A 23,927-nucleotide genomic window follows, 5' to 3' on the forward strand; every position below is an offset into this window, starting at 1 on the left:
TAGGATTTTTGTTGTTGTTCTTAATCTTGACGGTAACTCTATTCTTCCAGTTTTAGGGCCAAAAATCTTGAAGTCATCATTGATTCTTCTCTTATATACCTCATCCAGTTAGTAAATGCTTATAGCTTTAATTACAAAATATGTGCCATCTGAGGACTTTTGATTACCTCTAGCATTAACACTCTAGTTTCAGCTGCCATCATCTTTTGTCTGTATTACTATAGTTGCCTCTTTATATATCTCCCTGTTTCCATTTTGTGTCTCCTATAATCTAGTCTCAATCTACCAATCAGAATGATTACTTAAAAACAAAACAGAATAAGACAAGTCCGATCATGACACTCTGCGCCAGAAACTTCAAAAGCCCCCTGTTTTATTCAGAGTCAAAGCCTACAAGGCCCTCTCTCACTACTTCCCTGGGCACTCACTCTGCTTGAGCCATTCTGACGTCCTTAGTGGGCCTCACCAGGCTTGCTTCTGCTATCTGGACTTCGAGTTGGCCGTTCCCTCTGTCTGAGATAATCTCATCCTTATATCTGCACAGCTGGCTCTCTCGTTCTCTCTGAGATAATCTCATCCTTGTATCTGCACAGCTGGCTCTCTCACCTCCTTCAGGCCATTGCTCAAAAATTTATCTTCTCAATTTTGTCTTGGGCTGATAGCACTAAGATTTCAAATTCCAAACCATATCCACTCCACTTCCTCAGTGCTCCTTTCTCAGCTTCTCTCTCTTTTCTTTTTCCATCGCCTTTTAGTACACTGTATAATTTATGCATTAGTTTATTGTGCATTGTTTGGCTTCCTCCAAGAGAATGTATCCTCTAGGAAGAAAAGCATTTTCGCTTTTTTTGCTGATAAATTCTTTTCAAAATGAACAAATAATGTCTGGCAATAGATGCTCCTTATATATAAATGCATAAATGAATGAAATAAATAAAAGTAAGATAAAATGAATGGATTATAATTATGAGTCTTTTATTTTAGTTGGGAGAAAATTAAAGGAGAGAAAGAAAACAATATACATTTAATTTATAGTGACTCAAGTGTATCTCTACATAAATATTGAAAACAGGAATCTCTTTAAGTAATACTGAACCCCTTTTAGTATTTGGATCATATATGAACACAAAATGGATATCTGAAAATATCAACCTGCCTTTCTGAGTAAGAATATAATGGAATTATTCTTGATTTGATTAATTTTTCAAAGATCATTTACTCTACTTTGCAGTAGTGTCCCATATGAACAGAGGATCTCTACACTGTTAAAATGGCTGGACCTGCCCCAAGCTGAAAGGTAATGTCAGAGAAGTGCTGGCACAGCGGGATATCTGTGGATCTGAAATGAAATTATGTCTTTACTTTAAATGACTTTTTTTGGGGGGGGGAAAAAAACCAATTTGGCATTTCCTTTAACTGGGCATTTTTCAAGAATTATTCTGAGCGCAGTTGACTTTTTGCTCTTGAGAATGTGATTGACACTATGGGACAATAGAGATAGAGTCAGTAGCAGAGAGCAGGGGCAAATGTCACAGAACCAGACGGGTTGGGAACAGAGCTGAGAGTGGATCTGAAACGTGGCCATGAGGACTGACTCAAGGAGCCCTAGGGGCCAGAGCAAGGCCATGGCAACAAGCTGGAGCCAGCGCCCTGGAAGAGAGCTCCAGGTCAGTGGTGCCTCAGAAACCAGACGTTTAAAGGGAAAACTAGTGGCAGAACAGAGCCAGCAAAATGTTAAGAAACCCGGACACCCAAAGGGCTAAAGCACACCAAGGAAGGTCTCAACAGCAGGAACGAGACAGGTTTTCATTACGTCTGGAAGGTCTTACTTAATCCCCATTAGGAGGCTATCCTTGCTGAGGCCAGGTGGAATCTCTGGACCAGGATGAAGAGAAGGAAACTGCCACAAAGTCCTAGATTTACAAAATTTCTGAATCCAACCTATAGGTTTATTCCAAATTGATAATAGCTTTCTCCATTTCAATTGTATTCCTAGACCCAGTTTTTATACCCTGTATGTTGAACAGCCTGATTCTGCAGGACATGAAAGTGGACCAGTCAGTGCCAATGTAAGTTTTTTTAAATAAATGTAAAGTCATCTAGCACTAACCCACAAAATAAAATGGTGTTCTTTGATTCTCTGAATACAAATGTATTTGATGTATACACGAGGAGATAAAATAGTTAAAAGTCTGAAAAACTATCTGCCTTATTAACCACAAAGTAGTTAAAATCTAAAAAGGATCTCTGTCTTATTAACCACATTTTGATCCATTTGATAAACACATTGAATATTTAAATGTAGCACTGTTATTTCATACAATGAAAATATCAAGGCTAGATGCTGCATGTACTAATTCAACATATTAATGTAACCCATTTTAAACCACATCACGTGTAAATCCACTGTGGAACATTCAGCTATTTATTCATGTCCAATTCCATTTATAAGTTTCTAATAATTGCACTTAATATGTTATTGCCTCAGGCAGGGTTATTCACCTCCTGGACCCCCATTATAATTGAAGTAGAATTTTTAACATTAGTTTCTTCATTATCTAAACTATTCTGTTATGCTTTTACCACAGAAATATAGTTCTTAAATGTTACTTAAAAAAAAAAAAAGTCATTTGTCTTCTAAAATCCACTGAAGGCTGTATTGCTGTAAAGCTGCAAAGGCCCCTGTTAGTATAGCATTTCCCTGCCCCACAGAAACTCATTGAACAGTTGTCCTCAACTGGAATGTGAGCATATTTATCCTGGCAGCACGACTTAGCTGTTTATCAGAAAAGCCCTTTATCCTCCTTCCCATTAAACCAAAATGATTTCTAATAGGAGGCACTGCCCATTCTTACCACTTTAACCTTTTAGTCGTTTATATTCCAATGCCACTCTTGACTATATCACTGACTTGAACACTAATCAGGTTATTCTAATGGTGAATGGCTCAGTAACTTTCCGAAGCATGTTCACCATTTCTTCTTTTCTATTTTAATTGTTATCCACATTTTATATGATTCATTACTTACTATAATCTGCATTTATATAATATGCTATAATCTGCGTTTGTCTTATTTGATTTAATATTAGGCACCGTATCTTTTTCTTTCAGTCGAGGAGGTCTCAATCTAGACTGGGTGGGAAAGAGGTTGGGGCTGGTTAGAAATGTTTCTGATTAACAAAAGGGGAAAAGTTCACAAATGGCCTGATTGAGGAAGGAGCTGAACACATTAGAGGATCACATAGAATGAACAAATGGACAGACAGACAAAAGGACAGATAGCTAGACAAATAGACACCATGATAATGGTAAAAATAATAACAGCAGCTAACCCTTGTGTTCTCCGCTGTGCCAGGTACTGTTCAAATTGTTATATGAGTATTCTCTCCCATCTATGTCTGGAGCATTGTGCCAGGGGAGAGGGCTAAGAGGAAGCCTAGAGAAGGAAAGTAAAAGAGGGATTAGACCAAGTCTCATTAAAACTTAAGAAGATGGAAAAACAGGAAAGCTTAATGGCTTTATCATCATTGTTGTTGTTCTTAATTACAAATTTTGATTCAGAATTAATATGACATAATTGAAAAGTAAAAAGGCAATTTTAGTTTGTTTTGACTCATTTACTTATGATGAAAGTTTATTGGGAGCATTTGAGATCTTGCTTCCCAGCAATTGTCATCAGTTTTGGTTCAAATAAACTCATAAAAATTAAAAAAAAAATTTATTAACTTATTCCAGATTTTTCAGTTATCAATACCTTTCTTGTTTTTGTTCTGCTATGCCTTTAAATCCTATTTTTAACAGTTTCCGGTGCCTTGATATTGTGCTAAGCTTTCTTAGGGGTGAAGAAGAAAAGGTCCTTACTGTCAGAAACCATGTTGAAGAGGCAAATAAAGGAAATAGTGAATTAATGTACGACACTGATGTTCTTTCTTTTTCTTTTTTTTTTTTGAAGCCTTAAAAATTTTGATAGCATAAACAGTGTTTTAAATGGGAAATTATGGCCTGTTATAGCTGGAGAAGGCTTTATGAAATGGAGATGTAGAGGGTGGTAGGATTTGGACAGGCAAGAAGGAGGGAGAGAGGCATTTGAAGTATAGTGAAACCAGGAACTTCTTAATAACAAATTTGATACAATGAATCTCCAGTATTGAAGTTGAATTAGGCACAGAATGGCCTGTTTAGTTCTGAATAACTTTAAGTAATGGTCTAGTACTTCAGTAAGATTTAGCTGTTATTCATTATTGAAAAAAAATTATTACATCTTAGATGAAATGAAAAGTTGGGAAGAAAAATTCAACTCAGAAATGAAAATTGAAATTGGCAACAGATTGATTTTGATGTTAGTATTTCTCACATATACGGTGAAAGAATTTCAGAGTACTGAATAATTGCACTTCAGGGGAAACATGTAGAGTTAAAACAATACGAGAAAGATGTTGCACTTTTTGAAAAACAGATTATGTGGATGCTGAGTAGAGCTTTCTGATAGTAGGATCCACTGCAACCTGAAATTCCATTTTATAAAAAGAGACTTCTGGATCCAAAACACAGTTATTCATTGAGGATCTTACCAGTTAATTCCTTATACCAGCATTGATTTTGCTGTTTCCACAATATCCACTGTCAAAGTGAATGATCACGATTCTATGTGAAAGAAGCAGAGTTTCTTTCTACCCAAACATGGTTGGCCTCACACTTGTAAACATTTCTGTCTCCTTTAATTATCTTGCCATCCAAAAAATTGCTCACTCATTGCCTGTTACAGGGATTCTTGTTTCTTTCCTGTGTCTGGGTTAGAACTGAGGCTATAGCATCAAGTCATTTCACATTCAGTGCGTACTTTGTGAGACTGTGCTCAGGAAGTGTGTGATGAGTGAAGTCTCACAGTCTCTTCCTTGCAAGAGCACACATTGTCCTGGGGGAGGTAGACACACGCACAGATGATTTCAAAACTACGGAGAGTCCAGAGGTAGCAGAATGCCTGGGTGATGGGAAACAACAGAGAAAGAGGGGCTCTTTGTGCAGGAGAGAGGCGTGAGTAGGGGTGAAAGGGGCCGTGACAACAGGTGGAAACCGTAGCTCTCACTGGCAGACCATAGTGCATGGTCACCGTAAAAATGAGGGTCAGGAAAACATCTTGGAGTTGATGGGTTTAGCAGTGATAGAGATGGTTTGAGTTCAAGTCCTGCTCTGTCCCTTATTAACTGTGGGGCCATGAATATGTTACCTTCTCAAGTTTCCTGGTCTCTACAACCGGAAGTTCCAATACTACCATTCATGAATGTTTGCTGTGAGGATTTCTTAAGGTTATGCGCTAAACCTTTTAACAGTAATTGTAGAATTCTTTCTCTAAAAAGAAAAAAAAGGCAATCATTATTATTATAGTACTGAGATATTAAAGTTTTTCCTCAATCTATGGCTATTATACATTTTTATTCACTGAAAAAAAAGTAATGAAAAGTGATATCAGTTAAAAGTTATTCACTTAAATCTTAAGCCAATTCAATGTACTATATTGATAAAGTGTAGACAAATTTGAAAACGTAAGAGTACAGACAATAAAATAAAAACGAACCCCAATTCACTATTCAGGGACAACCACTGTTAATGGTACCTTGATATATTTGCTTTTCATTGTCTGTGCTTGTTTTCTTACTAAGAAATGCTAAATATACTTGAAAACAAAATCAGTATGTATGGGTATGTATACAGTTTGGTTTTACTTTTTATGTTTAGCATCGTATTGTGAGCATTGTCCTATGCCATTGGTCTTCAAAAAATATTTTTTTAATGGATATTGAGTATGCCTCCTTAAAGATGTGATGTAATTTATATTTTGTATTTAAATTCTAAATAAATAAAATGATGAATATCCTTGTATGCAAATCTCTATTTGTACTGTTTATTTAGGACAGGTGCTCAGGAATAAAATTATTAGGTTACAGGATGTGGCCCATTTTAACTCACTGGATACTCATTGTCACATGGTCCTCTAGAATGTGTGTACATGTTTAGGTTCCCATGGAAGTGTCTGTGGACTCCCTTCCCCAAATTAGGCATTATCATGAAAACCTTTGTAGTTGAATAATGTTTGTTGAGGTCAAACATTTTTCTCAGATATTTATTGGACAGTGGTTTATCATCCTTTGGAGGGAACATGGTTTAATTTTTTTATTTATGGGAATTCAGGAAATTGATGCTGGCCACTAATGTCCTATCTCAAAAACCAGAAATTTTAGAGGAAGAAATGTGTTTAATTTTACTTGATTAGATAATGATTTCATTAATTAAACTTTAAATCATGAAGACAAGCTTAACTTCAATTTTTTTTCCCTTAGGTAGTTCAAGCGTTACAGTTAGTAGATAACGCTTTTGGAATGTTGATGGAAGGTCTAAAACAGCGGAACTTAGACAGTTGTGTCAATATAATCCTTTTGGCTGACCATGGTATGCTTTTTTTAAAAAAATTATATTTTATCATTGATTATATCTTATACAAAGAATAGTAACATTTTTAAGTCAGTACTGCCAGACCTACAAGCTGTTGAATAAGCAAAGAATTAGTTTGGGGGAGGCCGTGATAGAGGACTAAAATTAAAATTTCTAGTTTAATTATTCTAAAATTTATTCTGAAAATCTATACATACGCTTAATTTTCTGTAAAAATTGAGTTTGCATTAGTTAACAAATGTAGTTGGATTGTTAATCATAAAAAGTGCTTTTGGGGCTTTATTTCAGCGGGTCATTTATTCATATAATAGATTGGCAATACTTTGCTATGTTAGCTAGTTTTATCACGTCCCGTGGATTGTTTTAGTTATGTAAATAGACTTTTATAAAGTCCCTGTCACTCTACTTGAGGTTAACTCTTCATTTTGGTTAACTTGAGTGTTAAAGGAAGTGGAACAGCTGCCACCACCCTCTGCCACCTCAGTCTTAAAGTACTAGTTCATTTAAATATTTTGTAAGTGGCTACTACTCAACGCTGAGTACTTTACTGAATATGGTGTAATCAGAAGTACGTAAAGTAGAAATGGACCTTTTCTAGATGGGGTGGTCAGAATTGTTTTTTCTAGGAGGACATTCCATGTCCTCCAATGGCTATGAAGGAACCTCACCTAGGGGGAGAAGAGGAAAAGGAGCATATCTGCAGAACTTTTGTTTATATTTTAGGACATCAGGATAATGTGAAAGAGTCATTTATTTAAAATTTTTCTAAAAAGATTTCCTAATATTTTGGCCTATTGCTTTTAAAATTAAAGGAACTACTTTAATACATGCTTTGTTAAAAGAAGTTATAAAACGAAAAATTAAAATTAAAAATAACAAAAATTTAGATGGAGTCTAAAGAATCTTTAAATAAAAAAGGTTTAACAACCAAATCTTTTTTAGAGCACACTCTGCTTATATAAAATTAAACAGTACACTTAGGAAAACTAAATATCCTCTAGTCCTTATTCTCTTAATATATTGTTTCATTAAAATGCATATTACTGTTTTTATTTAAAAATATGTCATGTCGCCTTAGGTACAAATCAATTATTATAAAATCAAATACACTTCCTTCAAAATTACTTTAATTGATCCACATCCAAATAGTGATCTGTTTACAGTTTCTGGAATTCTACTCTTACAAACAAACTTTCTTTTCCACTGCCAGGATTTTCAAGGTCTGCCATTTAGAATAAAGAAATAGGGTAAATTGTTTAGATCCTCAGTAAAACTTGGTTTATCTATAACATAAAATCTCTCCTATTTGACAGAATTAAAGACAACCAGTAGTTACCATTTATATACATTCTGTGTATACCTTTTTTTTTTTTTTAATTTCAGGAATGGATCAGACTTATTGTGACAAGGTGGAATATATGACTGATTACTTTCCCCAAATAAACTTCTACATGTATCAAGGGCAGGGCCCCCGTATTAGGGCTCGCAATATACCTCATGACTTTTATAGCTGTAAGTATGAAGATGCCCATGTAGGAAAAAAAAGGTAAAAACTGAAAGTGAATAATGATTACTCCCTGATTCTAAGGATGTAGGGATTATCAGGCCACCTCCTCTGACTTCCTTGAGAAGACCACACAGAAACAAATGAGAAATTCCCATGTTTAAGTTGTCTATAAAGTCTATGGTAATATCTAATGTTATTAGGTTAAATATGCTACTCTATTCTTAAATGCTAAAATAATTCTTTGCTTAAAATAATGTTTTGATTTTACCAGATCATAGTCATTAATAAATGTATTGTCAAATTCACTTGAGTTGTACACATTTTTTGCAGTTGTCAAGTATCTATTGTAATGACTTCTATTTTTTCTTTTGAAACAGTTAATTCTGAAGAAATTGTTAGGAACCTCAGTGTAAGTACAGTCTCCTGGTACATATATTTAAAGTAATATAATTTCCTTAATCTAGGTCCCAAGAAATTTATAGTCTATATTTCTGAGTCCAAGCCACTTGTAATCTATTTTTTAAATTTTCTGTAATCCTTATCTTATATGCATGTCAGTTGCTTTTATCTTAGTTGTTTTCATTTTGGAGTTTACTCCACTACAGGAAATCAGCTTCGGGTAATAGTGACACTGACTTCTACTTTTCTTTGAATGGGCTGATGTTTCATTCAAAGGGGCCATACTAGTGAGCTTCAGGTAGCCTCGCTTTTCACATTTTTTGTGTGTGACTTAATATCAGAAAATAGTGAATCACAGTCTCGTATATCTTCTTGTGCAGGTCAGAAAAATCTTCTTCTAACCCTCTAAGTATAATTCCAACTGCTTTTGATTGATTGCCACATCCTGGGTGGTAAGAAAATAAGGAGGGCAAATTCCAGAGAGCTTAACATGATCTGGATTTTTCAAGGAGGATTTCACTGCTTCTGGAGAGACCTGAAATATTCTCATGGGGTAGTGTTAATAATTCTATAGAGTATAATCATAAATATATATCTACTATCTGGAATTTATGAGTTTACCATTGCTTGTGATGGGGCTTGTGTGTTATCCAATTGTAGTCAAAACTGTTAGAATGAAAGGTGAATGATTAAAGATAAGGAAACACTGGATGAAGAATGGTTATTATAACCTGGGATCCAGTTCACGTTTTAAGTAGGAATGGCTGCTGGCACAGAAAACCTTCAGCGTGTTCATCACTTTTTTTTCTCTTACATCTTCTAATATTCTGATCTTGAGTAAGCATGTTAGACAACCTCGCTCCCTACTGGTGAAGCACATACATGCAGTGTGTTCATGCTCATTGGATGGGTAGTTGAGAATTTTGAGCTTGTGGACTCTCTAAATCCACGCATTGTTTTCCCTTTAGTTCATTATCTCATGATCCATAGAGCTGAAGTCCTATTGCTGAGGTGAGGAAGGGGATCGAATAATCCCCTGGTGCAAGGGGATTAGATGCCACAGGCTTTGGAAATTCATTACATAGCATCACAGATTTGGACCGGGGCTGGTGCTGCAGAGCCTAAAGAAATGGACTACCATTTCACAAAGTAGTTCATTACTCATAGGAAAATATTTCCTGTGATAGTACAATATTCCAAGTAATGCTGTTCTGTGGGCCTATATTGAGCTTGTATTGGACAAACATAACCAAACATGAACTGGCAATTCTGTAAGTTCCACATCATTCTGGCTACATGACAGACAGTAGCATCGACTTTGTTCTTAGATAAAATTTCATCTCAACTCTAATGTTTTCATCTTAAATTCTCAAATGTAAAGAATGCTCTCATACTTCTTCAGAGATTGGCAGTGTACCCCCACTTTTCTCTGGATTTACTCCTGGCTACACGACAGACAGTAGCATCGATTTTGTTCTTAGATAAAATAATTAAAATTTCATCTCAACTCTAATGTTTTCATCTTAAATTCTCAAATGTAAAGAATGCTCTCATACTTCTTCAGAGATTGGCAGTGTACCCCCACTTTTCTCTGGATTTACTCTGGCTACATAACGACCCCACTAGGAAAGTATGACTTGTCAAGTGATCTGTGGTCCTGAAGGGCACATTCTCGATGCTTGTATCTTTCAGGAAGCTGCATACTCAGCATCTGCCATTATGCACTTGCCTGGAAGTTTCAAAACTATTAGCTTAAGAAGGAAGTAATGATAGATGAAAAGCAGAAAAATAAGAAGCCTGGAAAAAAATAGCAAAGTAGCAAGAAAAAAACTAGCAGAAATACCTGTACAATAAATAATTTTTCTTCCTACTTTTGTATTATAATGTTCTTTATTCTATTCTCTAATTTCTTTCAAAAGTGTTTTTTTGTTCAATTTCATAGTGTCTTTTATTTCCCTTATATAAAATGAGCATGAGATAAGAGTGACATAGACTCGAAGCATTTATGAGATTATTGAGGCTTAAAATAAATAAGAAAATGAGGAAGTAGAAAAAGATCACTTCCCCATGTCAATGTAAGAAACGTTTAAACCTGTAAAAAATTTGTATAAGAGTTTATTTGAGCCAAAACAGATGATGCTTCAGAAAAGAACAGTTTTGCAGTTTCTTTTGTGCACTTGAGATTAAAGAGGGAACTAAGGAAGATTGCATCAAGGTGGGAGAAAAGCAAGACAGGAATTACATTACAAGATAACAAGATTATGTGCTCTCTTAAGGATGGTTTTTATTTCAAAGACGTATTAACCTAGATGCACAAAAACAGTGGACAGGGCTTGCTTATAAAACTTTCACTAAAAATGTTATAGGCCTGGGGCGTGACTATATTCCCACAAGAACCTGCCCAGTTAGAAATTTATGATCAGATCACCTTGCGAGGTTACTTTCCATATAACCTTTTCATCCATATTCGTGTTTTTTGTTTTCTCTTGTTGCTTAAAAAGGTCATGTGGGAAAAAATTTCTTTTATAGTTCTATTTATTTCCTCACTTTATTACATAGGTACCAATTTGATTTTGTTTTTACATAGTTTTAAAATACACCATCTAGTTACTGCAGTAATGATTAAAGAAATAACATTTCTCTCCAATTTGTGAGAAATCTATGAATTTTTTAATAAATAGGGAAACTGCACTAGATTTTAAAAACAATTGACTTGATTTGAAAATAAAGCAAATCTAGGTTATTTAAATTGTAAATTGAGTCAATTGTGAAGGGAATTTTGGTGCAATTAAACTGATTTTTACAATTTTTACTCATATCTACTAATGTATTATATAGTTTTCATATATAATTTAGACTCCAAAGTTATAATTGCCATTTTAAATCTAGACTTCATATCTATTCTATTTCAAAAAAAAGAAGGAAGATTTATGGTGGTTTTAGATACATACACAGGAATAAAAACTTAGAACATCAAACAATATAACTTACATCATATTTTTAATTGTAGCCTAAAGGAAAACAATACAATTAGGGAATGTGACCACACTAATAATAGGTTTAATATTCCTATTTTATTAGCCAAGCTTAAATCTTCTTAATTTAAAAAGTGCTTAATAAATTGTCTTAGGAAGTGAAATTGTTGAATTAGCTCTTCTATTTTATGTGTCGAGAAGAAATAATTCACTTGCTTTTCAGTGCCAAAAACCTGATCAGCATTTCAAACCTTATTTGACTCCTGATTTGCCAAAACGACTACACTTTGCCAAAAATGTCAGAATTGACAAAGCTCATCTTTTGATGGATCGACAGTGGCTGGCTATGAGGTTTGTGTATCTATTTACTTCTGTTGTTGTACTTTTAACAACCATGTTGCATTATAAATTTACTTGACCTTATCCTGCTATTAAGAGCACATAAATTATTCTGAGAACGACATTTTCTTGACCTTTTATATTCTGTATTTGAAGAGACTGTTATTAGATAGCCAATCTTAGCATCCTAATCTTCCTGATATAGATGAGAATGAGGGAGAAGCCTGAGACTGTTCACTGACTTTCTGTACCAGCACATTCTTAACCCCTACTCTGGTCTCCTTTAGGTGGCAGACAGGATATAAAGATATCAGTTGTCTTCCAGGCTGGTAGTGAGTAAATGATTAGATGGCTCTTTAATATCTTTGTCATCTTTGTAGTTTTTATAAAAGAGCACGTTTATGCCTCTTTTAAGGCCAAGCCAATCAATTAGTTGTCACATTTCTTTTTTCTAGTTATTCTACATATTGATCTTTGAGCATTTGCAAAATATAAGTGTGATACTTGCTGTATGTGTGTCAGACTCCGTTCTAGGCATTTGAGATACAGAAATGATTTTTGTCCTTTTTGTCAAAAGGAGAAGACTGATCATAAGCCATATTTAAATTTTTTAATTTAAAATTTTGAATTTTTAAATTTAAATTTAAAATTTAAAAATCTTATTTTTAAATTTTTTTTCCATGTGCTTTAGCGAATATAGATGGAATCAGGATCATAATGTGTTTTCTGGCTTTTCTTTTTTGTATGCTACATAATGCCAGAGAAATACAGAAGACAACGGGAATACAGTGGCTGAAAGATATGTTTAACAGAGAAATAGGAGACAAAGGAAGATGAGCGAGTTGGGCTCTGATTTTAAGTGTGTGCAAGATAAGGAACTGATCTATAAGATATCAGGAAAGCCAAGCCATACACTGCTACGACAGAGTGTGCAGTTTTGAACCAGGCCACTAGATGGCACTGGCCTCTTTTTCTTGAGGTTGAAGTTTCATAGCCCTTTGTGTGGATCAGTGTGTACAGTGGCTTAGAACAGCATCCTATAAAAGAAGGTTAAAATACACGAACAAAATTAAGCTTCACTAATATTAAACATATGATATTGTTAGTAATTTATGTATATAACATATAAATAAATATGTATTCAAATGTGGCCAAGTCCTCCAACGAGTATGAAATAAAGGAGGTTAGGAGGCCACTGGTACAAATGAGAAAGTGCCCATCCATCCCACAACGTAATCTATGGGTCATAGAAAGAGAGTCCAGCCAGCAGAATACCTCTGTGTTTCACACAGTCTCAAATTATGAGTTTTGTATTTTTAATAGCTAGCAGCAGCCTGAGAGTTCAAAACTTGGCTCTGCACCTAGCTTGTTGTGAGAACTTGGACAAATTAATATCTCAGGGCTTCATTTTTCTCATCTATAACACAAAATGAGCCTGATTTTATTATTCTCTTGCTATTAGCATATAAAGAACTAACTTACATCCATCCAAGGGCATGTTGACTATAGCCGTCATTATAAATGTTGAGTACAGAGCAACCCGGGAGTATCATGTGAAGAAACCCTGTGATTACTCCAACTCTTAACACCTGAATCTCAGGCTACCTGTTTTCTAAGTTAAAGGACATTGTCTTTAGTTATGATGATCAATATTTGATAACTAGATTAGATTCTCCTTTCAAAAGCATTGCAAATTTCATCATTTAGTATAATCTGTTTCCATCATCATCGTCATCATCATCATCATCATTATCATCATTACCATCCTTATTTTGCCCAAAATGTGTTAGATTTTATTAATTTGGGGAAACTCGATTATTTGAAACTGTAGTCGAAGTGCCCTTTTAGAGAATATGAACAATAAATTTTATTTTATTGGAAATATTTATTGGAAATAAGCTTTTTATTTATTGGAGGCTGACAAACATATCCCAGCCACTGTTCTAAGAAATAGAGATAGACTCAGTCCCAACCCGAAGAATCTTTGCCCAGGCTGGGAGAAAGACAATTATAATCAACGTTAACAGCTGCACTTGGATCAAGTACAAGGCACAGGTGAAAGAGAATGCTTCCTGGTAGGTATGAATCCTGCTCTGGTTTTTGAAGACTCAGGACAGGTTAGGCGAAATGCTGCCACATGTAGCACATTGGCCCTGTATAGTTGTGCAGTCTGTGCATTGTAAGAGGCACTCAGCCAGGAAAATAAGTGGGAGCAGAAATGTAACCCTCGCTCAGCTCATGAGCCCTGACAGGGGCTGTGTCTGCAGGAAGAAAGAGACCACTTTTCTCTGCTAGAAGTTAACCATCTGCTGTCAAGCCTTGAATGCTGCCAGGCTGTCTTCTCAGAGGTGCTTCTTTCTCTAAATGCTCTTCCCACAGCAGTCGGGCACCTTTGAAAGCCAGCAGCAGCTCTGGGGCAAGGAAAGGTAGAAAGAGTCAGGTTTCCAGGCAGAAGAACTAAAATCCAGCAATTGCAGGTAGTTCTATATTGCTGGAACACTGGGTGAATAAAGTTGGCCTCTGCATGAAGAACCTGATCTGTCATGACTAAAGAATATGACTTTGACCATGAAGAAAATAGACCATTGGTAGAAACAAGGTGGCTGGAGGTGAATACAATGGGATTTGCATTTCAGAGAGCTCAGTCCAGTGGCCAAACAGAGGATGGTCAAGTGAGTGGCAGGGAGGCCAGTTAGGAAGATGCGAAGGGATTCATTCTTTAGTGTTTTAACAGCTCCAAGGGAGGCTGTGGAGCCATGGGGGATGACGCTAAGACTAGTTAGGTAACACATTATCAGGAAAGTAATTATAGTGAACTTAAGTCTCAGATTTTCCAGGATAATACTGGTTCATCATATTTTGTCCCACACATATTCATTAAAACATGAATTTCATTTACAGCAGTGATAGTGTTAAATATGATTTAGGGTTAGGGGTGTGTGTTTGTTATATGGGAAGATTCTGAAGTTACAAGTCAGGATAACCAATCAGAAAATTTGTCAGCTCAGAGGTAAAGAGGATCTAACTTAGAATGGTGGCAGCAGGAGAGCAAAGCAAGGGAAAAGGCAAACAGTACTGCAGAGGAAGATAGACCTTGGCAACTGGTTGGGCTTCAGGAAAGAAGTCTCGCTCACCTCCCATTGTGTCACTACCCAACTGTAGCAGAGAAACCTGGCCTCGATCTCAACTTTATTAATTAGACATGAAGAAGATAAAGAATTTGTTCCAAAAGGTTCTATGTAGTACTTGGAAGTTGATCTAAATTATGGCAGATAAAATCAACTCATTTTTTCCAAATGCCAGCTTCCATTTTTTCATATGTAATTTCCAGAGCCAAATTAATGGTTGGAAACATAAACAGAACAGTTAGAAGAGCAAATTTCTAAAGTTTTTACTTGCGGTAGAAAATAGAGCTTTTTCAAACAATATTTTTTATCTTTTGGTTCAGATAAAGCTTTGCAATATTTACTAAAGTTTTCTAATAGCGTTGGGTTAGGAGTTGAAAATATTTCTTTAAAAAATCCAGACTTTTCTGAAATTAGAAAGATAAATAAAGGATCAATTTTAGAAAAATTTACCAATGATATTGTTCAAAAGAACATTTCTTTCATTAATGAATACTCTAGCTTTTCATACAGAATTTAAAACAATTATATATAATCAAATAGTTCTAATAAATTTAGGGAACCAAATATCTATGCAATAAGAATAAAAATATTTTTTAAACAACTTTTACCTATAATTTTATGGGAATTAACTAAGAAAAGGACATGAACCGGCACCTTAGGGTAATCAAATTTAAAGACAAAGAAAAGTGTGTGTGTGTGTGTGTGTGTGTGTGTGTGTGTTTGCCCCTTGGGGAGTAGAAGGCAAGAGACATCTTACAAGGCCAACCTTTGGAAATAGGAGTCCTTTTTTCACTTTAGAGACCTAATTTAAACCAGTATAACATTGTCGCTTAAAAAAAAATCAAGGTTCATTTATTGCTATTTTATTTTCAACTATAAAACCCAACTACATATAAAATTACTGATACTGCTCAATTCATAGATTAAAATATGAAAAAGTAGTCAAAAGACAAATTAATTAGATTTGAAAAGTCATTCAACTAATAGAACAACAGACTATGGTAGAAAATTTCATAAATTAAAAATAAACTCTGAGTTTACAGAATATACTGGCTTCTTGTTACCAAGTGTCATAATCAACTTACCCTGAGTAGTCTTTATTCACACTTTTATATTATTTTCTCTGCTGTAAAATAGGAATCAATATTTTTTCCCAGATTCAAAAATTTAATTCTAAAGCGCTGAAATGCTCAAAGTAACATATTAATCAAACTGTTCTTAATCATACAGACATTAATGTGTAAGGGTGCAGGTAAACATGAAAGTGATTTTTTTAAATCTATGCCTTTGTTAATATCCTTTCGTCAATGTCTAAGAGCCAAAGGCTTTGGAATTCTATTTGCAGACTGTGAAATTCTCCTTCCTTCTCTTCTACCATTTTGTTTGTTCCTTTGTGGTTGCGAATTTGAGCTTGAAAATAACTACATTTATCCTGTTGTTGACAGAAAACCTTACGTAAAGCAAAAGCTGCATAAAAATCTACTAAAACCCTGTTTGCCATAAGATCTCATATCAATAGATTGATCAGAGTATAATAATATTATTTCTTTATAGGAGTAAATCAAGTTCATCCTGTGGAGGAGGCACCCATGGTTTTGACAATAAGTTTAAGGCCATGGAGGTAAGTTACTGCTTTTTTCTTTAAACAAATATTTATAAAGCACCTATTTTGTGATAGGTAATGTTCTTGAATATATCTGTAAACAAAACAGATAAAGATCCCTGCTCTCATGAAGCTTTCATTCTAACAGGGGATTATGAACAATTGGAATAATAAAGGAATATATTATTTGGTATGTTACAGGTAAGTGCTATACTATGGGAAATAAAGAAAAAGTAAAGCAGAGTAGATGAAAATTGGGGATGTTTTGTGGTGCCATGCAAACAGTATGAATCTTTAAATAAGGCGGAGAGGGTAAGATTCATTCAGCTGACATTTAAGCAAAGACTTAAAAGGTGAAAGAAATAACTTTCATTGAGGGGCAAGTGTCCCAGGCAGAAGAAACAGCCAGTGCAAAGGCACTGAGGTGGGAGTGTGCATGATGTGTTGGGAGGTGGTTTGAGCCTTCGTTGGCTGTTGAAAGGCTGTTCAACTGTGACTGCAGCTTAACGGAGGGGAAGGAGTGAGAGCTCAGTTGGACATGTTAAGTTCAAAATATTTATTAGACATGTAAGTAGAGATGTTATATAAGCAATTAAAGAGAGAGTGTACTGGGAGATAAACAATAGAGTTTAAGGTATATAAATTATTTAAAAGATAAATGACTAGATAAAATCCTCAGGGACTGAGTATAGGTAGAGAGGAGGACCAAGTACTGAGCCCTAAGCACTTCTACTTGAAGAGGTTGGGAGAAAAGGAGTTAATAGCAAAGAGACCTAAAAGTAGAGCCAGTGAGAAAAGAAACAAATTGGGAGAGTGGGGTGTTCTGGAAGCCCAGGAAAGAAACTATTTGGAGGAGTCCATGGTTAAAGTGTAACCAATATTCTCCCGTACATACAGCTTAATGATGTTTGCAACCTGATTGATCTAGTTTAATTTGTAATACATACCCGCACATAACACACACACACACTTCTAAGTCTGCATTCTCTCTCTGTAACAGTGCCACTATGTACCCAGTTGCCCAACAAATAAACCTAAGTATTGTTTCATTTCCTCCCTTTCTTTTCTGGCCACATCTAAGCAATCACAAGCCTTTTTGATTCAACCTTTTAAATATTTCTACCCTCCTACTCCTGGACAACTACAATAGGCTCAGTGTGACTCGCCCTGCTCATTGTCTTGTCACCCCCACAGACCCATCATCTGTACTGCCTTCAAGGTGATATTTCTAAAACACACACACACACACACACACACACACACACACACACACATACACATGCACACACACACTCCATTCCAAATAGAGAAAAATGTGTTAGTCTATGAATATACTGACTCTTAACATTGTAATGATGAGTTAGTTACATGTCTTTGTAAATACTTTTTAAAAATCTCTGTTAATTAGGGTACTATTTGATAATTAAGTAATTACTGTAAGGAAAACCTATGCCTCCAATTTTTTGCTGATTATTTTTTGGGGAAAAGAAATGTATATATATCCCTCTGCGACCAGAAAGAATTATTTATTTGTACCTGATACTTTTCTTTTAGGTATTTGTAATCTAAAACAATTAGATGTTATAAATAGTATAATTAAATTAACATCAAATAATTAAATATAAATTCAAATATTTAGGCCTTTTCATCCTAAAAAAAGTAAAGAGGAGATATATTTGAAAAATCGGTGGGTTCGTATGAGTTGTGCAAAACTTTAATGCTCAGTAACTTCGATATTTTTGGTCATGTATTAACATATTTGAGCAATGATATGAAAGAAATGTGAAAAGAATATATAATGGTGAATTTCTAATTTATATTGTCCAGATATTGTAGAATCGTGCTGACTTTGGTTGTCCAGTGTTTCCTGTATTCTCTTAGTCCTTTGACATATAAGATGCTGTAGAAGCACGTAGATTTAGAAAAAATAAACACAGTATGGATTATATCTGATTGAGACTGGTACAACATCACAGGTGGAAATAATGTAAAACTCATCTTCAAATCTGAAAAGAAATCCTTTCAGAGGCCTAAATATAAATAGGAGAGTTATTACAGAAAGAAAATTGTGTCCCTTCCAATATCTGTTTTTGAGTTTAGATGGCATCTAGTAATCATAAGATTATCGTCACCTAGGCTCTCTTTTTGGCACATGGACCCAGTTTTAAAGAGAAGACTGAAGTTGAACCATTTGACAATATTGAAGTCTATAACCTAATATGTGGTAAGTATATCTATATAAATTCAACAGCAAAATATGGATAAAATTTTTAAAATATGTATTTCAAAATTGGTGATTCATTGAATACCAGAGGTGGAGACTCTTTACTAGTAAGACAGAAAGTAGAAAATATGATAAAGAATTATTTGTTATTGAGAGTTATTCAGCTATAAGAATGAATTCTTTTTTTTTTTTTTTTCTAGTAATGCTAAACATTAGCTCTCAGGAGACCAGCTTTTGTGTTAGTTACTATACAAAAATTGAATTTAATAAAACTTAGGTAAATTAAGTCACACTTCCAACTTTTGAAAGAAAAAAATACACCTAAAAACATAAGTATTTTGTTGTAATAATTACAGAGAGAAAGCTTCTGGCATAAAAGGATAGTAAGAATGTCCTATTTGGATAGACATTTTTTATTACCTTTAATGTTAAAAAAACCTAAAAGAGAGTTTTGCGGAATCTAACCTATCTTTCTGCCTATATGCTTACCTTAGATATTCGTATTAACAAGTCACTTATCTAGGCAAGGCAATGAGTAAGTTGTAATTTCACCTTTAGTTTTAGGAAATCAGACATAGTATATTCACAGTTGTGATTCTTAATCTTGTCAAAGGCTTATGGTACTTGGATATGACTTAGAGAGCAAAGAGTATCCATTTAAAAATAATGTCTAGTTGCTTTAACAACTTACGTTTTTGGTTCCCATGCTGAATTTTTGGTTCTCTTTGCGGGGAGGCTTAGAAGGAACCAGGTAGGATTCCAGCTCTAGGAGAGAGCTATTTGGTGGTGCTCAGCAGGAGCCACTTAAAAGCCTATGTTTATAAAATATTTGTGTTTTGTTTTTATAAAAAAAATTAGGAAAAGTTTTCTAAATATTAAACAAAAGTTACTCTTTTAATTTTTAAAAGTATCTCCCTAGAGAATTTTCATATAATTAAGTAAATACAAGTAAGAATATTTAACTTCTGACTTCTGTAAACTTATGTTTACCAGAAGTATAGCTTTCTATGCTAGAAAACCATGATATGCTTAAGGAACAAAGTGATCATTTAAGCGATGATGTTTTTCTTTGGAGAAACAAATAGTTCCTGAAATTTCCTGCAACTCATCTATAATCACTGTTTCTATTCTCTTGAAAGACTAGGTGATAGAAACTCTAAGGGAAGAAAGTCCGTAAACCAGATAGCTTATGCAGTATGAGCCTGCATCACAGCAGAATTTATTAAAGTGAACAGTAGATGTTCATTCTCCTATTTCTTACATAGGTGTTGTTGCCTTCCAATTTAAGTCTACTTTGAACTTATTTTTTGAAACAGATCTTCTACACATTCAACCAGCACCAAACAATGGTACCCATGGTAGTTTAAACCATCTTCTGAAGGTGCCTTTTTATGAGCCGTCTCATGCAGAGGAAGTGTCCAAGTTTTCAGTTTGTGGCTTTACTAGTCCATTGCCCACAGATACTCTAGATTGTTCATGCCCTATGCTAAAATATGTAAGTAATAACTTCATATATCTATGAGAATGTAAAGGGATAAGCTAAGCTATGATCAGGGTAGCAGACAACTAGGTTTGCATTCTAGCTTGAATATTTACTATGTAAATATATGTGATTTCTCTGAACCTTATCTGGAAATGAGAGATATATTGTAAGATTAATTATGTGAATGTGCTTTGTAAACTGGAAAGTACTATTTGGAAATTGTTAATCTCTTTTGAGCTGTCGGCATTCAAAACAATAGAATCTTAGAGCTCTTTTTTTTTTTTTTTTTCTTTTTGAGGACAGCCTTCTTTTTAAATTAAATTTATTGGGGTCACATTAGTTAATAAAATTATGCAGATTTTAAGTGCACAGTTCAATAATATGTCATATGTATATTGCATTGTGTGTTCACCACTCAAAGTTAAGTTTCCTTTTGTCACCATATATTTGACCCCCTTTATCTACATTCGCCCCCTCCCCATTTCCCTTCTAAACCATCCCTCTTACATTTTAAGAATCAGATGGTCATGCTTGGTTATTTAGAGCAGAAATAATTATGACAGTGCAGGGATTGTGATCTACTGTTAGGCACACCCATAGGGAAGGTGCTGTGTAGTTTACTCAACAAGAAGGCTAGCATTCAAAAAAGAAAGTGTTCCTTTGGGTAGCAGTGAAGGATCCCCTTTGGGCACCTCTTGGAGGCTTTGGGAAGGTCTTTTTACTGAGTCAGGTGACCTGCCAAGTTCAGGAGCAGGACTTCAGATCCTTGGAGACTTTAAACAAGGTGAGATTCCAGTATGAGGAGAGGCCCTCCAAAGGCAAGGAGTCAGAACAGTTGCTCAGAATGCAAAGACCAAGCCCACCTGTGAGAATTAGAGCAATGAGTAGAGCACGGAATGGAACTGGAGCCCAGCTGCCAGGTGTCTGTCAAGCTAAAACTAGTATCAAGGGGCATTTGGTGCAAGTTCAAAATGTGGTTGTAGAGCTAAATAAATTGCCTGCTGCCTCAGCTAAGAATTATTCCTTAGGGCCAGGAGCCAGCAAAGACTTTACATTCTCTAATCCTCAAAATAATATTATATCACATATAAATAAATCCATAAATAAATAAGCACACAAAAGAGGCTTTAAGGAACAAAAGTCCACTCAGTCAAGCCTCCCAATAAAAATCAAATCCACACGAAAGATCAGAGTGGGAGTGTGGGTTTCCTACCTACTGCTACAGATAATCTCAATGGAACTGCCACTTAAAATAATAATAATAATAATTAATAATAATAATAAACATCACAAAGCAGGTGCTTTAGTCCCCAATTTAGAGTTAAAGGGGGCTCAGAAATCAAAGTAAATTGCCGAGGTTACAGGAGGTTGGTCTTCCTGTTGGCAATGCCAAGTTCTTCTCTGTGAAGAATGCCCTTTGCTACTCAAAGTGTGGTCCCAGGATCAGCATCTGCATCACTTGCAAGCCAATTAGAGATCCAGAACCTCAGGCCCCACTGAGCTCAGGCTTAATGTATCAGAATCTTCATTTTAACAAGACCTTCAAGTGAGTTATATGCGGATTAAAGTTTGAGAAGCCCTAGGATGTTGTTATCCCAATGATTCCAACTGTGGCCAGAATGCTTTACTCCATTATCCATTATCGTTGCAAACTCTCACAGAAAAGTATTCCAAAGAATACTATACTAAATTTCGGAGTAAATGGCAGAATTGGAATCTAAATTCAAATCAATCTGGCTCCTTTGTTTAGTGGTAAAACGTTCATGTGATTACTACAGAAATAATCTTGATCATCTTCCCATTCCACATTATCTTGCAGAATGCTTCTGAAGAACAGGTGAATCAAATGCTAAATCTCACTCAAGATGAAAGTAAGTCAATAGAAAACATGTCTTTGATGTTTAGACCTACACAAAACACAATATTGCCTTTTTGGAATCCTTCGAAAGAGGTTCACAGGGGCTTTTGGACATAAAAATTTTATTGCCAATGTAAGGATCTAAAAACAACAACAACCCAGAACTAATAACAACCATAGCAAGCATTGGGGTTGTTACAATGGTTCCAGGAACAGAGCATAACAGATTCCATGAAATGGTTATGCTTTACATATAGTCTCCTCTTCCCTTTCTTAGATGTGAACAGAACAAACTGCTTGGGTTTGAGTATTACCTCCACTGTTTCTTGGCTGCAGAACCTGGACCAAATCATTTCACCTCTCTGTGCCTCTGTCTCCTCAACTATAATAATGGTATCCACCTCATATAGTTGTAAAGATTAAAAGAGTTAACCTATAGAAAGAATTTAGAATAGTGCCAGGCAATATTATTATTACCTATCATTTTTTTAAGTATTCTTGTATTAAACATTAAGTATTCATGTGTAAAATAGGGATGCCTACTCTATAGAGTTATTATGAAAATTAATGAGTTAATGTATGTGTGCATTTAGAATAGTGCCTGGCACACAGTAAGAGTTTAGTAAGTGTGCAGTTTTTGATATTCTTATAATCTGCTGAGTGTTATTCCATGGCACAAATATCTTGCAGGTTTTTTAAATCAGTAATTGGTGGATTTTTAGATTGCAATAGTACATTAGGACATACCTATTATAAAATTCCACTATCTTTCCTATGACAATTATTAAAGTAGATCCTCTTTGTTATAAAGTATGTACTTTTGATTTTGAGGTTTTATCTCTTCAAATAAGTGCTGTGAGCTGTTAGCTCTTGGCTAAATTACTTATCTAAGTCTTTGTTTTGTAATCTGTAGAATGGAATAATACCTACCTCACAGGGTTGGTGTTAATTGGCACATAATAAGCCATCAGAGAATTGTAGTTATTATGCATAGAAGCACTTAATTTCACAAATGTTTTTATTTTATGTTTTGTTTTGTTTTAAATTTTAGTCACAGCAACAGAGAAACTAAATTTGCCTTTTGGAAGGCCCAGGGTTATGCAGGAGAACAAAGAACACTGTCTCCTTTATCACAGAGAATATGTCAGTGGATTTGGAAAAGCTATCAGGATGCCCATGTGGAGCTCATACACAGTCCCCAAACCGGTAAATTTCTATGTCGATTGATCTATGCAGGCTGGAAAACAACTGTAGTTCTCTATTAATTCTAAGAGTTGAGTTTTGATTTTCAGTAGAGATCCCAAAGGAAGTTCACTGGCCTGTGTCTTATAAGACAATGTTCCAAGCATTGCTTAAAGATATTTATAGGTGTTATGTGGGTAGAAGAGAGGAACACATTGTGTTTTGCCTGCAAAAAATTGTTTACAGGCCAGTTGGCCAATTGGTAAGGTAGGTGGGAAAGAAGATTTCAAAGAGAAGGAACAGGAAGTACAGAGGCACATTATTCATTTGGTATATTCTAAGTATATGGGGTGCGTACTTAGAAGGTAATGGTAACTAGATTATAAAGACCCTTGTATTTATTTGATTATTTAACAAATACTTTACTATGTGCTGTGTGCTATAGCAGGCATAAGGACCACAATGTGAATAAAATGTAATTCTTCCCTGAAGGATCTAACACTCTAATAGGTCATGGAAGACTTACACGTATAGGTGTGCTATGTCACAGGTCTCTCCAGACTGAGGTTGAGAATCCAGTTGCTTAAATCCTCTGTCCTCTTCACTAGCTGGCAAACTCCTTTTCAAAAAATGACAAGGGACATTTCGCTACCTTAAGAAAGAAAATATTGAATGTCTACCTCACACCAGAATTAAATTGCTAGTAGATTTATAGACCTCGGTGTAAACAGAAAATCTATATTTTCCTTTGTGCATATCTTTATAACCTTGAGATAGA

The 23,927-nt window shown here is 35.0% G+C and overlaps 1 protein-coding gene across 1 annotated transcript in view; it reads left to right on the top strand.

The window, feature by feature from the left end:
• Window positions 1-23,927, top strand: part of ENPP3 (ectonucleotide pyrophosphatase/phosphodiesterase 3) — a 75,271-nt gene that overhangs the window by 35,135 nt on the left and 16,209 nt on the right. Inside the window, exons 11-21 of the mRNA XM_025042377.1 lie at window positions 1,232-1,297; window positions 1,997-2,069; window positions 6,340-6,448; window positions 7,835-7,963; window positions 8,336-8,367; window positions 11,556-11,683; window positions 16,354-16,420; window positions 18,539-18,626; window positions 19,943-20,121; window positions 21,929-21,980; window positions 23,019-23,173. Of these exons, the coding sequence (XP_024898145.1) occupies window positions 1,232-1,297; window positions 1,997-2,069; window positions 6,340-6,448; window positions 7,835-7,963; window positions 8,336-8,367; window positions 11,556-11,683; window positions 16,354-16,420; window positions 18,539-18,626; window positions 19,943-20,121; window positions 21,929-21,980; window positions 23,019-23,173 (1,078 nt within the window). The remainder of the gene's footprint in view (window positions 1-1,231; window positions 1,298-1,996; window positions 2,070-6,339; window positions 6,449-7,834; window positions 7,964-8,335; window positions 8,368-11,555; window positions 11,684-16,353; window positions 16,421-18,538; window positions 18,627-19,942; window positions 20,122-21,928; window positions 21,981-23,018; window positions 23,174-23,927) is intronic.

This window comes from Pteropus alecto, unplaced genomic scaffold, assembly GCF_000325575.1.
Source record: "Pteropus alecto unplaced genomic scaffold, ASM32557v1 scaffold79, whole genome shotgun sequence".
NCBI lineage: Eukaryota > Metazoa > Chordata > Mammalia > Chiroptera > Pteropodidae > Pteropus > Pteropus alecto.